The sequence below is a fragment of the Bombus vosnesenskii genome, unplaced genomic scaffold (genome assembly GCF_011952255.1).
Source record: "Bombus vosnesenskii isolate JDL3184/JDL3185 unplaced genomic scaffold, Bvos_JDL3184-5_v1.1 scf7180000016275, whole genome shotgun sequence".
NCBI lineage: Eukaryota > Metazoa > Arthropoda > Insecta > Hymenoptera > Apidae > Bombus > Bombus vosnesenskii.
The window spans coordinates 676,428-693,166 of NW_022884344.1; the positions used below are offsets into that span (position 1 = coordinate 676,428).

General features: G+C 26.0%; 1 protein-coding gene across 6 annotated transcripts; it reads right to left on the reverse strand.

Annotated features, from left to right (window-relative positions):
* Window positions 1-7,671: 7,671 nt before the first annotated feature.
* Window positions 7,672-16,663, reverse strand: LOC117242656 (GTPase-activating protein). 6 transcript variants are annotated; one of them, XM_033509514.1, is made up of 16 exons: window positions 16,559-16,663; window positions 15,247-15,367; window positions 15,013-15,119; window positions 14,850-14,940; window positions 14,459-14,615; window positions 14,155-14,342; window positions 13,667-14,002; window positions 12,425-12,626; window positions 12,112-12,330; window positions 11,905-12,029; window positions 11,695-11,826; window positions 11,112-11,153; window positions 10,929-11,035; window positions 10,586-10,829; window positions 10,181-10,522; window positions 7,672-10,017 (listed from the first exon to the last, which is right to left on the reverse strand). In XM_033509514.1, exons 1-16 carry the CDS (start codon window positions 16,611-16,613, stop codon window positions 9,471-9,473), a joined length of 3,015 nt encoding a protein of 1,004 aa, XP_033365405.1. In that variant the 5' UTR covers window positions 16,614-16,663; the 3' UTR covers window positions 7,672-9,470. The 6 variants fall into 6 exon arrangements, with proteins under 6 accessions (XP_033365405.1, XP_033365406.1, XP_033365402.1 ...); XM_033509516.1 differs by having other exon boundaries at window positions 9,937-10,017; window positions 10,181-10,236; window positions 10,314-10,522; window positions 14,850-15,119; XM_033509515.1 differs by having other exon boundaries at window positions 12,208-12,330; window positions 14,850-15,119.
* Window positions 16,664-16,739: the final 76 nt, after the last annotated feature.

The following is a 16,739-nucleotide window of genomic DNA, read 5'->3' on the forward strand; positions in this document are numbered from 1 at the left end:
GGCGCGCAACTCGCATATACACGCACGTGCTTGCGCATACATACACACACGCACACATGTATATACTATAATTTAAATAAGAGATCATTGAGTTTCACAAATCTTTTTCGTAAAGTTCCATCAAGGTATATAGTAGCAAATGAATCACATAGTAGCATATAAAAGCTAAAGTTAACTTATGATGTCTGAATAATTCTTTAAGATATTTTTTCACTATTCTAAAGTTCTTACAATTCTAAATAATGGGATTCACAAAATATTTTATAAAGAATGTGCAAACTATAATTTATAATTATTTAACAATTGTATTGTAATTGTCCAATATATAAAGTATATTATGAAATGTGATACTTGTATATAAGTATATACACTTAATGCGTATGTATGTATGCATTATATAATATTTCAGTATTAAAACTTGTAAAATGAAGCATCAACAAATAATATTCAATAAATATTATCATTTAATAACATTTTCCTACAATTCCTCTTTCGTATTTAAAACAAAATAATGTATATAATATGTTTTATATATTTTAGAAAATAAAAAAAAATAACAAAAATTAGTTTAATATATCCATATTTTTTAATGTATAAATTTCCTGTGATAATTTTAGAAATGAAAATGAAAGCATTGTCACTTGATATTAGTAAATACAAAAGTTAGAAGTTGAACGTTGAAATTATAATAATTCTCTCACACTTTCAGTATCCTATTTTTTTTACCCTTTTTACGTTTTTTCTCTCTCCGTTTCCTTGCTTGAACATCACCAGACATCTTCCACTAGGAAATATAACTGTACTTTTTACAATCTGAGAAACGCCAAAAATTAAGTTTTTAAAAAGTCGAACACGGAACCACGTCTATTATAATTTGATTTGTAATGACTTCAACAAGTGTTGACATAATACGAAAATCCCTAGTTACTATACTTGAACGTTTCTTCACGGTGTTAGTTCTCAGCAGGTTCTCAGTATTTTCCAAACCTTTTCCATGTTCAAAATTTCAGAAAGGATATGTAATGAGATATGTATAACAGAAGCTAGAAATTACAAAGAACTTAGTGTTGTATAAATATGTAACACGTTTGTAATGTTTATTACAATTTAATACATAAATATTAAAACTAAATAATTTTAATATTCCTAGTAAAAAATTAGACAATTTACAAATTACTAGCAAGAAGTAATCATTTTTGTATGATATAAGCAAATATTAACATACATGGTGATTTATTATCGAATATTACATTAATTAAGAACTTATGGATGTATGTATTCTAATAAGAAATGTTAATGAATCAAATTATAAAAATATCTCTGATTAAAAGCGAAAACATTTCAATCAATATAACTATATTAAAGTATTTTATTAATTTATTTAATTATAAAGTCACAAATTTACTTAGATTCATTAGCAAGAAATATTATTAATTTATACAATAGCATATTATTCATACTATTGTAAAGTACAGGATACTTATTTATCATATTATCCAATACTCTTGACAATATATCATGAAATAAAACAAGAAATGTAAATGACCATAATACACACAATTTATTAATAAGAGAAATTCAATATAGAAATTAATAAACATATGTATATTGCAGTAAAGCAGACACAAAACAAATATTTCTGTATATGATTACAGTAAATGTATATTATGTATATATATATATAATCTTAATAAAATATAATAAGTGGGCTCATGATACTTTGTTATATTTCCTATATATAAAAAAATTCTGGTTTAAAAAATACATTTTAGTCAAATGTTTGCGTAACTTTTATTGTAATTTCATACTAAATGACTTAAAATTTGTAAAATCTATTATATCTTTAATTTAATTTCACTTTAATAATAACCTTATATCCAAAGAAGTAATAAAAAAATATCAATCATAATTTAGTTTATAATAGCAGAATTTTAAAGAATGTTCTATGTTTTATGAATAACATATATAAACTATCTTGTGATCAAAATGTGTCATAAACTATTTTACCAGCTATTTTTAGGGAATACCTTAACATGGTTTACTTTACTAAATATACATTAAAGGTACGAGATCAATTTATATGATATAAACAGATTAATGTTTATTAATTTTTCTAATTTATAACACTTCTTCTCACTCTCTCTCTCTCTCTTAATTATTTGGTTAATTTTGTAAAAAAAAAGAAAAAGGAACAATCATTTCTTTTTCTAAAAATGTTTATTAACTATAAATAATTTCAAGTAATAAGAGAAAATCTTATTTTTCGCATAATTTTATAAAACTATTTTATTAAATGTTTAATGATTACTATGTAATTATTATGTTCTATGAGTATGTTCTTTGAAAAGAAAATTCTTTGCATCTATTAAAATGTGTAGTATATATCTTTTTAAATAATGTAATTTGAGAAAGGCCAAAATGTTTGTTACAGAATGTTGATTATATGTTTTGTACTCTCAAAGGAGTAAATTATATAAGATTATCTCAATTATATGTATTTTTTATAACAATGAATAATATTGATCAGTTATAACACTTAACAAATTGAGTAGGGCATAAATAAAATTTTATTAAGAGAGCAGTCTTATTTATATCCACATAAGAATATTTTATAATTATAATCTTAGCAACCTTATTAAATGTTTAAATATTAAAAACTATTCAAACATATATAGACAAAACTACAATTTTAAGTCATTAAAGTATAGTAATAACTATTTACAAATTTTATATGTATAAAAATATATTAACAACAAACGTATGTAAGGAAATTCTTTTCATTTATTTAAAATAGATAGTATACAAGGTGCACCAGAAGAAAATTTAACTTTATCAGCATGTTAATTTGTAATTTAAAAAGATCATACATCTTAGGAATTCTTAGCTCTGTTTTGATGTCAATTTTGTTTACTGTGTATATCAAGTATCAGTATAAGATCGTAACTATTGGTGACTAGTGAGTTCACTCTGTCTCTAGATTTTATATTTATGTAAATATGCATTTCCTTGAAAGATGGATAGGATAATATGAACCAATCTTATAGCCACCCCAATCACCTAATATAAGTCCACTGGATTTCTCCCGTTGCGATTACATGAAATCACAATTTCAGACAACCGATACAATATATATCCAATGTAAATAACAGTATTAAAAATGAAATATTGCAGATACAGTAGCTATGTACATTACAAGCTATGTACAATTAATGCTGAACATCAGCTGTAGAATATAAAAGTGAATCAAGCCAAGAAATGCGTTAAAAATGTGCAGAATTTTTCTTTTTAAATAAATCAATAATAGATGAAAATCTGTATGAAAACTTTATATGACCATCTTGATTCAGAATAACCTACTAAACATATTAATAAAGTTGTATGGATTTCTCCTGAGACACCCTATATATCCATTTCCTATATTTCAAATGTAGGGACATCTTTACAAGAATAAATGCAAGAGATATACATCTGTTTTACAAATCATATACATTAAAAAAAAAAGGAAAAAAGAATAAATTAGATCAAAAATTTTATAAAGTTTAACAAAATATGTTAATATAATTATATATAATATATATATAATTTATAATTTTATACATATTTTCCTTTAATAAATTACATTAAGATACAAAGGCAAATTTGAAAATCGTCGCTAAAACGCTATTTATAATGCCACTATGTACAAATTAAATACTACTTGTATTGATTTTATATTTGATACTGTATTGTATTATTTGATTTCAGTGTATAAAAATTATTATTACCTAATATAATGTTTTCCTAATATTCGAAGACTACATATGTTTTGCTTATTTTCACAAGCATTTAGAAATTAAAATTATACAAATACTATTAATTGTTAAAAGCATAACATAAAATAGAAGTACTATAATTTTATAAAAATATAAACGAAACAATAGATCAATTAAAAATATATTGTACATATGCAAATGTCTTAATGAATATTGGTCATAATATAATATTTCTCTAATAATGAGATTGCTGATTTACTCTATCAATAAAATACAGTTCGCTATCATACTTATAGATACATATATTTCTACTTTTTTTTCTTTTTTCTTTTAAGAATAAAACATAAATAAATAAATAAAAAAGTTTTTATTGATGTGAAATGTCATACCTTGTAGTGCATGATAACAAACTATAGAAGTAATTTAAACACTCCTTGAAATATTGCTCATTGCATATTTCTATTAATAATTAAGCCATTATAGAACTTATGCAATTAATTCGATGAAAACGCACACATAAATAAAAAAAACCCCTTGAAGGAGAGTCAACAGCATATAAAATAGGATCTTACAGTATATTTAGTTTAAGTGTTTTGTTAACATTCAAATATGTTTGAAAATGCATTGTATAAAAAATATTTTTATCATATAAAATGATGTTCTGTTTAATAAAAAAAAGATCGAGTTAATTTATTTTATGTTTGATATTAGATATTAATTTTAATCTAATAACAACAGCTTATCTGATTGGGAAATTATTGTAATTAATTTTGTGAAGTTGTACATTTGCAAAAGCAATTTGCATTTAACAATCAGCATGCGATTTAGCAATGCATTTAGCAATTGCTTAGTTATTACTATATTACTACACATTTGATATTATTATTATTATTTTTATATTATCATTTACTGTAGAATTATGTGTAATTGCACATCTACTATAAAATATTGCTAGATTTGATCAGTTTAAAATATACGGGGTGAGTCATTTTAAGTAAGAACAGTAAATAGTTTTATTGGTCTCAATGACAAACAATTTAATTTTCATGCAAAATTATATTAATGAAAATTTCATCTGCTCATTTTTGTTTACGCTCATACGTTTTTACTATTGCAGCGTTATAATTAACAAGTATAATCTTATGGTTCATTGCATTTGCAAATTTTCTTTTGAAATATTGTTGTAAAAAATGTATTTCATTGTGCCTTGTTTCATATTTTCACATATTTTTTTAACAAATATTTTTTGTTTATAATATCACCTATGCTAAAACTTAATTTATGAACATCTCTGATTGAGTGGAAATCTATTTATATTAAATATTTTGTAAAATAATATCAAGATACAAGTATTAATAATTAATAATTATCAATAATAAACGAGGCATATATTTTGTACAAAAGAAACGTTATAGATATATATGGAGAGTATTGAAGGGAAAGATGTTTCATTAATAAAAAAAATAATTGTATAAAATATAATTTTGATATGATTGCAATGTATATTTGACATTTTACATATGTGCATAAGTATTAGGAAATAATTTAATGATTGAATTGATATTTGTTGAATGTTACTTTCTTGTGAGAGAGTATGTAATATGATTTTAAAGAATGTAGTCATCACATGCTTCAGACATTAACATTCTTTAAGTTATATTAATAAAATGATTTTAGTGAATTAATTAAATAAAGTTTTTTACAAATTTTATAACGAGTAAATAATAAGATAATAAAACTAACTTTCGTTTGTTAGCCTCAAGGAAGAATAAATAAGCATTCAGGATGATTCTAGAAACCAAGTCATACAATAATTTTATTTTAACAATGAACATCATTTAAGTGACATTCAGTGATTTTAATTAAATTTTTAATACTACTATAAGCATGAGTAAAAGATATTTATCATGAGCACTGATTGGCTACCTATTAGAGTGTAGTAAAAAATCTCGTAGGCATAGTAAATAGGCGAGAAATAGAATGATTAGAAGTTCTCCTATCAGGACATAAGTTGGTCATAAGTTGTCTATATCTGTGGTATTCATAGCAAACCTAAAATGAACAGCAAACGAAGAGAAATGATGTAAACAATTATAATTATTTAAAATCTTTAAACTGTCCTTAATGACTTCAAAAATCATGACTAGTAGCATAAATTTTTGTAGCTCTGACAATTCTTATTATACAGAAGATAATTCCAAATACAAATCACATGAATCATTGCCTGAAATATCATAAAACTTTGAAACACACGAATACATAACATATGATGTTCGATAAAATAACGAGCATATTGTTACAATTCTAATATTTATTTGAATATTTTTGTTTGTAATTATATTCAGGAATTCACAATTTATAAGAAGAATTACAATTAAGAAAAAAAGGAGAAACAAACAAATAAAATGTTTTAACAAGCTGTTTTTATCACTTAATATTTTTATCAAAAGATATATTTTAAATTATTTTTCTGTATTCAGTAGTTCAAGATATTCAGAGAAATGTTCTCATCTTTGATAAGAGAATGTAACAACATTTTCATTTCTGCAGAAAAAATAGAATGTGTCCTATTAAATATTTTTTAAAGAACAATGTCATACAAAATATTTATAAAAATTAATAGTTATCATTTAAATGACGTATCTTGTAAGAGAAACTCGAGAATACTTAATCATACATAAGTCATATTGGACATAATTAGGTAAATTCTGGGTTTTTACAGAACAATTTTATTATTTTTCACAAATAGACTCCTATCAATAAAATTTTTATATTATATTTTTATATTTATGTTTTAAATTTAGTTTAAAAATTTCTTCAATTTTAATTCACCTAGTGATTTTGATGCAGTACTTAAGTACAGTTTCACATAAGTTACTCTTCTATATTATATTTATATTTCATTATATGTATATTTTCAATTAAAAAGTCGTTTCAATCAATTCGAAACAATGCATATTTTAAAATAAAGTAATACAGAGGGAGAGAAAGAGAGAGAATATATTGGTGTGGAGAACATTTTATCATTCCTCTTTTAACTTGTCAATAAAAACATTTAATTTGTAGAGAATAAGTTGAATATGCTTATGTTCTGTTTGATTTGTAATGTTCAACTCGTGTCTACTGAGTTTATTCTTTCTTATTCCCAGATATAGTTGTAGTAAGGCTGCTCTGACGTTTGTTGCTAATATATCAACTGTTTTGTATTATTCATACTAATAGTTTTACTACATTATAGCCAACCTTTAAGATATAATTAAATATTTACTTCTTCAATTGATTTATACTATTTTTATATTACTTATATCACCTGTACTAATTAAAAATCAAAAAAAGAGATGTTTAATGCTGAAGATTTGTTTAAATAATGTAAATCATATTATTATAATTGATCTAATACAAATAAATAAACAATAAAGTAATTGATTAAAACGGTTAATTAGCTAGTCAGTGTCTATTCTTTACAAAAAGAAGTCAGAGTGATCGGATTTGAATTGATTTGAAAATAAGAAGTCCTAAAATATACAGACCCGCGCTTAATCATGGCAACAGTCACTGTTTAGTGCAAATGCAAATATTTATAGTAATTGAGATAAGACATTCAACGATGAACGTTAGACATTTTCAATTGTATTTATTAATATCTAACAAATTATTCGCCATCTGTATCTATTTTTACAACATGCACAAATGGGGAGACTTTTTAGTAAATAAGTACATTAATGTAACGAAACAATTGAATATTCAGGATTAATTTACGATAAAAGTAACCTAAATTAATAGTTTGGAAACAAAACGATTTTAATAAGAAACAAGAAATTGCACCATTGAAAGAAGAATATATTCCAAAAAATTAACTATGTAATTGTTTTCTATCTTACTTATTTACGCTAGAGAAAAGCTGGCCCACTTAATACAATTATTTGACATTTTATTGATATTAAATTACGATATTGAACCAACAATATGTTAAAACTCTCCTTATCACAGAATAAAATGTTGTTGCAAACGAAACTGTTAGTAACTTCGAAATATTTAAACATGATATAATAGATAAAATTTGAATTAAGAAAGTCTTTTGTCTAATACAATTTAATATAATGCAGATTAGAAATTGTCGAAATTCTGTCATATGATGGAAACTCGATGTTATTCTTATGTAAATTAAACTTCAAAATTCAGCAATATTACATGTGTGTAAAATTGCGCTTATATACGATATTTGAAACTAATATATAATTGAACTATATGTCATAAATGTATTTTTTGTACTAATTACTAATGTATTTATCATTAAGGATGGAACATATCTTGTCTTGTTTACATGTACGTCTACTGCAATCCAAATAAGCTGCACTGGAATACTTAACCCTTTTCTAGAGGATTGATTGAGAAGAAATTATTGGATCACACGTTTACTGCAAGATAAAGTACTAGTAAGAGCTGGCATTTTGGTTTGTACTTTAAAAGGATGTAAAAGATTTGAAATCAATAATAAAGACGTGATTTGGTGAGAACTTGACTTTGGTGTTTTTGGAGGAGATTCTCATTTTTCCCTTTTTTTTTTTTAACGAATTAATGGAAAATGCCACGAGATTTTTCTAGCTTAGCGGAAAATTCACTTAGTTTTAAAATGTAAATAGAGTGTATATAAATGTAAATTCTCGAGAACATAAACAAAACATATTCAGGCGACATACCATGTTAAACTACACAACAAGCAACAGATCTTTTGACTCTTCATAAAATTGCAATGCTGACCAGAATATTTTTTTCAAAAACACATGATTAATGTTTAAAATTTTCAACAGTACTCTGTGATTATTTTTATTCGCACTGATTTTGAGCAAGAATTTCAATAAGTTTTGGTCTGTACTGTGAGGTACTTCTAGTAACAGAAAGATATAAAGGTGAAAGAGTATAAGTGAAGTGAGATTCAAGGATCTGAGAATTAAATTAAAATCTTGAATAGAAGATTTAAATTGAAGAAGAAATAGATAATACAAATTTTTTAAAATTAATTTACAATCTTGATAGTTATATACATATTATATTTAGAATGAAGACTTTATCTTTAGTTTAGGAGATCTTGAACTAATTTAAATTGGTCATTGATATTGATATATTGGTTCTGAACAGTTATATAAAAATAACTTTTAGATATGAATAATTTCTGTTTTAGATCATTTTATCATGTCATTAAAACAAAACAAGAACTTAAAATCTAACAATGACTCACCCAACATATTGGAACAATAGTAAACACTTAAACTTCATTTAACCTTTCAACAAGCAATGCATAGTACAAAATCTTATTTCTTCTTATGTTACTGTCTAACAAATATTTCGTGCCATATCGATTGTGCTTAAAGCTATTTTTGTAAATAATTTTAAATAATTATGAAATATTTATATTTTGACTTAATATATAAGAAATAACTTTCTAAACGATACGATTTTTCATTTCATTTAAATGTTTCAATCTTTTCAAAGTATTGAAAGTTTAAAATATTTTTCTGTTCCAAAATTTAACAGCTCAAAGATTACTGTTATATACACTTAAACTCCATATACTGTATACTACTGCAAGAAATATAATCTTGTATGATTTTAATGAATTTAAAGACTACAGTGTGCCTTTAATATAACATGAACATATGAGACAATATCTTAGAAAACTTTATAGGAACATGTTTTCATCTTCAAAATTTAAATGAATTAATTAGTATGCTCATTCAAAGAATTACAAGATATATCAGGTTTGTCACCTTTGAACTTTGTTATTGTGCATTCCTTTAATATTTTGGTATGGTCATAGCTATTAAACTTTCTTGATAATGTATTAGAAATAGTAATTCCATCTGTTGCTAAAAAACTGGAACTATCTAAAATTCTATTGTTTTCTAAATTTACATTTTTTTCAGAATTATCTGTCCTAAATGTATTATTTAAACTATGATCAAATGTGTTGAGATCATTTTGGATACTTCTAATAGTATCAGTAGTGCTTTCATATCGTCGTACTAAATTATTTTCGTTCTCATACCTACGATGTATCGAGCCAGAATCTAGACGTTTTCTAAATGTTTCATCGTATGATCGTTGATCCTCTATTCGTCTGGAAAATCCGCTGTCATAGCAGTGATCTGTTTCTACATAGTGTTGATTTAAACTGTCTATTTCATAAGCACGTTTTGTTAATTGACTTTCAAATCCAGCTCTAGCAGCTAAATGAAGGTAATTATCATCACCAATTGGAGCTTGCCTACAGTTACAATAATTTTTTAAATATATCATACTATATATTAGATACACAAATAATACAGTTCAATTATCATAGTGAAATGGAAATTAGAAAATGTCACATTAACTGTCTAATGTGTACTATTGTTCTAATATCAAAGAATATATTATTTTAATAAACTTACTTGCTTCCATATTTAGTATCGCGCGCCAATCTTCTAAAGTAGGCTCTATGCTCGTGCTGTAAAGCATATGCAGCTTCTCTTAATGCAGTTAAAGTTTTAAAACAAGAGGGCACATCTTCTATAGGAGACCCACCTCCTGGTAAAATACACATGTCATTAGCCCCATAAACAGCTTGACATTCACACGCATTCATTAAAGTTTCAAGTCGCGGCATATTCGTAAATATTAAAGAATGTATTCGCTGCAAATCTCTATCTGGATCTAGAACCATACGCAATCCAGCTTCCATTCCTGGTGATACTTCGCTGCATCCTAGAGCAGTTTCTGCTACTGCTTTACAACTATAAGCAATATTTATTAATGATCGAAAGGTATATTGATTCAAATTATATTAAATAACGTACCAAAGCCAATGACCATTAATATATGCACTTGGATGATATTTTTCTAATCGATTGCTGTTTGTACGACAAATTTTTGTTAAAATATCAATCCATTCTTTTTCTTCTACGCAATTTCCTGCTTGAACATATAATGCCCTTTGTGATTGAATAATTTGAAACATGTTTTTCATCTTAAAAGAATCTTCTTGAAGTTTTTCAACAGCTAATATTTCTTCAAGTGGTATTTTACATAAAGGTTCTTTACCTGTGAAATGCGTTATCAAACATAATTTGATAGAGCTCAAAATAATAAGGTTAATTCTTCAAAGATACAATATTTTCAAAGATCAATGTATTCATTCACCTTTCGTTTTTGAATAGGTTAGATCCTGTGTAGTAAGCCTAAAGTATCTTTGTTTAAAATTTTTCCGACCAAATCGTTTTCTACCTTGTGCCCTCTTAATCATTACTCTGTAATTAAGCAACAATAGTGACAAATTTATACTATGCGAAAATTTCAGACCAAAGATAAGGTACTATTACAAACCTCTTCTTACAATCAGCAGTATGCATGAAGAGAAAATATATTCTATTATAAATGCTTTTTATTAGCAATAATTATATTTATGTGAACAAAAGAATATTGTTATTTAACTTGCCTTGTTAAAATTAATATTTAACAAATAGATAAGGAAGTAATATATGGACGATGCATTTATAAATTTTTAATTTTTATCATAATTATTATAGTTATTTTTAAGTATTTGCCCGATGCGGACAAGCGGATTTATTCGCTTAAATACTGCGCAAATATGTAGCTCTTCGCGGCTATTACCCGCTCGCCTGAATGTCACAATACTCGTAAATGTTTTAGCAACACAAAAAAGGATCAAGATAATTAATTTTCATTTGCCGTCATTTGGGTCTGCCCACTCGTCTGCGCTTTCTTGTATAATTTAGTGTATTAATAAAACGTCCAAGAAATGCTTGTGTAACAAAATTCGCTCGTCTGCATCGAGCTTAAAATATTCATTTTTCAAGTATATGATAAGAAAGAATAAAAGTAATAGATGTAATATAAATAAAGTATATTAATACAATATGCTAATATAAAAAATCATTAGACATACCCTTCTTTCAATACGATCGGTTGTTCTTGCTGAGTGCTTGTTCGTTGTTTTGCAATACCACTGTTGCTACTAGTTGATATTAATTCTAAAAATTGCTTAACTGCTTGTATATGTCTTTCTGTGTAAAATTCTCTGAAAAAGTAATATTTAAATAATAAAAATCTATTTATTTATAAACTAAATTCCGAAATACATTTATTCCTAATGTACCTATACACGCATTCCATATATTCTTCTTTACAAACGCTACCAGCTCCACCTCTACAACTTACTAAGTTTCCTAGACTCTGAATTGTTTTAGAAATTAATGTTAACGTTCTATTAGTTTGAGAATCCTAGAATAAATAATAATATATCTTAATTTCACTATAAATCAATATTGTTGCTTTTCTTTTTTTTTTTCAATGACAGTCTTACAATTTGTTCAGTAGTAATATCAAATAATCTTGGACCCAATATTGCAGGTGCAAAAAATCGTAAAAAAATAAATCCACTGATGACTGAATATCTTACTTCCTTATTTTTTGGGAAATGTGTCGCTGCAAGTTCTCTTAAACACCAGAACATTTCGCACATTAATGGTGGACATCGTACACCAGATGTTGTAATAGCAGTAAATACCCTCTCAACATATTCCTATTAAATTATAAAAAAATAAAGTCTAACGTTGTTCATATTGTTTAATACAATAATAAAATGATAAGGAAAATTAAATTTGTATTTTATATACCTTTAAATTCGCTAAATTGGTTTGAATTGTATTTGCATCCTTTACTCTTGTTGGATCTATTTCGCATGTCTTTTTTTCTAAGAATACTTGTTCCATAGCTGGTCTAAGTGTACTATGTAAATAGTGAAGACCTGCTAATCTCATACCTTCATCCATCATTTTACTTACTAACGTATTACCACGAAATATTGTTGTTGGGTCACTTTAATAAAAATCATAAATTACATTATGTATATGAATAATATATATGGTATTTCTATCGGATGTATATGACATTATTACAGAATGCTTCGAAACATGCGGGTACAAAAATAAATTTAGTGATAAATTCGATATACAAAAATAGAAAAGAAATGAAACATATGTTCAATATAATGTTTCCGAGTTACAGCCAGTTTTATTTGTAAGTTACCTTCTGCTTATAACGAACCAATGGACAATATTAAGATACTCTGACACCATATTGAAGACAGTTTTCAGCAAATCCAAACAGTACTTGTCAATTCTGAACAGGTAAAGAGTTGTGTAAGATGTGTAGGATGTAAGAGTAAGATGTGTAGGTAACAAGTATAGAGCCTTATTTGAGCCAAAGGTACTCACTTTGAATAATTTCTACGAAAGTAGGTAACTGGCATAGCAAAAACACAAATGTAACTTGAGAACGAGGTAATATTGGACATATATTTTTCATGCTAGTATATTGATGTTATATCCATGTTTTGGAACATTCTGTATATAAATACGCAAGGTACATCTTAATAGCTTCTCCAGATACGTTCAATAATCTAACAAAAAAATGTTATGAACTAAAATTAATTAGCATTATATCAATAACAAAATACACTGCACAAAAATTGTTAAAATACTATTTCTCAAATAAAAAATTCAAGCCACCCAGTGGTATAGATATTATACGTTATTACACTTAACATAAGCAACTTTATCCGATTTTCGAATTGGTCTTTAATTTTTTATCAAAGTAAGAATGTTTTAACATTGTCCTTTATTACTGATCAAAAAAAAGCTCACTAATTTCTGTTCATATCTTTTTATCCGTAGTTATCTGTAGTGTTTGAAAAATCAAAACAACTGCTACAATGGACACTTCATATATATATTATATAATAATGACTTTTATGAATTATATAATATATATAGTAAATTATAGAATATTATATAGTAAAATATGAATATAATATATAAACTATTAAAATTAAGACTGTGTATAACTGATATACTTACGTTAATTTAGAAATTTCATGACTAGCTAAAGCTCTCATTACAGAAACCAATTGTCCATAGTGTACCAATACCCTAACCAATGGTTGAGCAGCTTCCATTTTACTTGCCACAATTTCTCCCAAAATATAAACAGCGGACGATGTTATTGGTTGAATATTGACACTTTGTAACAGCAAATTCCTTAATATATCATACATCGCTGATTGAAAAACATGGTCTGCTGTATAATGTATTTTTAACCGCAGAGATCCCAAGCCTGGAACTGCACCAGGTGATGTAGAACTGTTCGAAATTTTATTTGGGCGATGTTTTACTTGTCGCGGTTGTAAGAAGTACCTGTTAATAACGAAAATATCTAAAGATGATGACATAATAATGATAATTTATTGTTATAAAATTTTGTAAAATTTTATAAAATTTTTTAACTGAAGAAATTTAAAAAAGCTAGCAATAAAAATCATTTATCTGAAAATAAATATAGAAATTACCATGCAGTTGTTGTATTAGTTGGCTGCTTTTGTAATCCTTTTAAAGTAACTCTAACTTCACCAAGAAAAGCTGGTTGCTCTCCCATACCAGAAGATGCATGCCATAAACCTACGACAACCTCACCCACTTCTCCACGTTCAAGAGGATAATGAGAAATATCCTTCTCTTTGGATTCTGTTATTTCTGGCTATAAATAAAATTTAAGACATAAATAATTATTCAAATGGCACACAATTTTGTACAGCTGAAATATAATTAAATGATGGTAAAATAAATAGATATTTCTAAATTAGTTAATTTTACCTCAAAAACAAATGTTTCATTAAAGTATGGAGATATCGTTTTTTTTTTAATTTTTGTGCGTTTTAATACTTGTTTACCATTACTATAGTTAACCGTAACAGTTGCAAATGGATCACAACCACTATTTTTAACAGTTAATTCACTACATTCTATTATCCTATAAGAAACAATTATGGTTATTGTCATTAGAAATTTCATCTTGATATATAATTATAGAGTGACTTATTCTATTCCAAACATTATTATCTATGAAACAGAATTTTATATAAATACACATACAAACATACATACACATACACACACGCACGTACGCACACACCTAGCAATTATATACTCAATGTAACAGCATTTAATAATATTTGTTTTATAACTATTTAATGAACTGAATTACCTTACTGTAAGTTTAGGTTGAGCGTATCCAATTTGAGGTTGAAGGGCAAGTTCCAAATGTGCTTTACCTTGCACTTCAGAATCAGCATCAACTAGTCTCAAGGGAAACCAATGTTCCTTATTATGATACGTTGCTAAATCTTCTCTTTTTATTGCTACCTTACCCAAAATTTTATCTTGCTTTAAATGTCTATCACGATCATAAACATAAATGCCAAGATAACGAAATTTTCTAGGTACTTCAAATTGAAATTCTTCTCCAAAAAATGGACTATATTAAAACAGAAATGCTTAAATTAGCTACTTGCTGAAAAATTCAATAGGACATATGTGTATATATATATATATACACATATATATATACATCAATTTCTAAGAAAGAAGCAAGTAAAATTTACTTGAGAGTTCTTTCCATTGTTGTTGTTCTAAATATTTCTTCTTGATCGAGAGATAATACACAATACACGTCCCTTGCACCAGGAGATCCATGGCTTCTGCTTTGTAAATTTTTCACCTCACCTAAATATAATTGACCAAATACTTTGTAATAAACAATTTCTCAGTTATTTCTTTAATAACTAATTTCTCACTTACAAAGTAAACGGAATTTTTCTATTTCCATAAAAACAAAAAAATATAAACTATACTGCAATATCTAAGAAATTATGTTCTTACAAAATTAATTGACAAGAATCTTGTTAAATTAATTTTTTTAATAATCAGCGTTGAAATATTTAAATAATTAGATATTAATAACAATTGATTAGTAGATTTTTAACAATTAACAAATAATAAGAACAAAATTTATAAAATAGATTTATAGATCTGATTAACTTAAGTAATTAATGATATTAAGCTTATTTAGCAATATATCATTACAAAATTCATACATCTTATTGTATATTAATAAAAAAAAGTCCAACTTGTAAGTAATGTATTATAATAATTAATAAAAATAATCGTATATCAAGAAATGCATAAAATTAGAAAAGATACATAAGTAATTAATAATAAATTGAAAAGATACTAAGGAAATATTTATATTTGGCCTACTCAAAAAGAATATCATTTTTGCATAGTAAAGTCAAGTTATTTCGTTCCAAGACATAATGGATTTAGCGAATAAAACGCTATATTTTGTTTTCTTAAATTTATACTGTCATACTAACGTGTATAAAAACTATGTCATAAGCAAAACAACAATAATTCTTGATATATTTAGGATAGAAATAATAAAAGGAGGAAATTTATAATTGCTGATCATGTATGACGAATTTGATTAATATTTTTATATTCAAAAGTGATCTTCTATGATATCAATAAGTATAATCAATTCTTTTCAGTGTTAACTAACTAGAAGCATATATTCGCACAGGGACAACGGTGCGTGGGAGTCGAAAATGTACGCTTACGTGTGTTGATCATTAAAGTTTAGCAGAGATACCACTACTATATGATTGTACAACAGATTTGTCAAGTTCATACATGAAATGATCAAATGACTTATAATATTATATTTTTCATTGAAATAGTAAAATCGAATAATCGAAGAAGTCGAGCTGGGTGACAAACGGGTCCCAAACAAGTAGCACGCGTATAATAGCACCTCGAACTTCTTCAAATAACAATATCCTTGTAATATCAACACATGATAGAATTCGTTGGAGTTTCACATTCTTAGTAAACGATGTTTTTAACAAACTTTCGTACCGATTTTAATCTTTAGTCTTTCTTCAACGCGAACTAGGCGCGTCTCTTCGGCCATGTTACCTCCATGACACTACTGAGTGAGTACATGAACAGAATACAAGGCGGTACGTTCATTCTGTGAATGGATTTTAAACAGTATCGTGCTAAGCTATACACGTGCCCAATCTTAAATAATATGCAC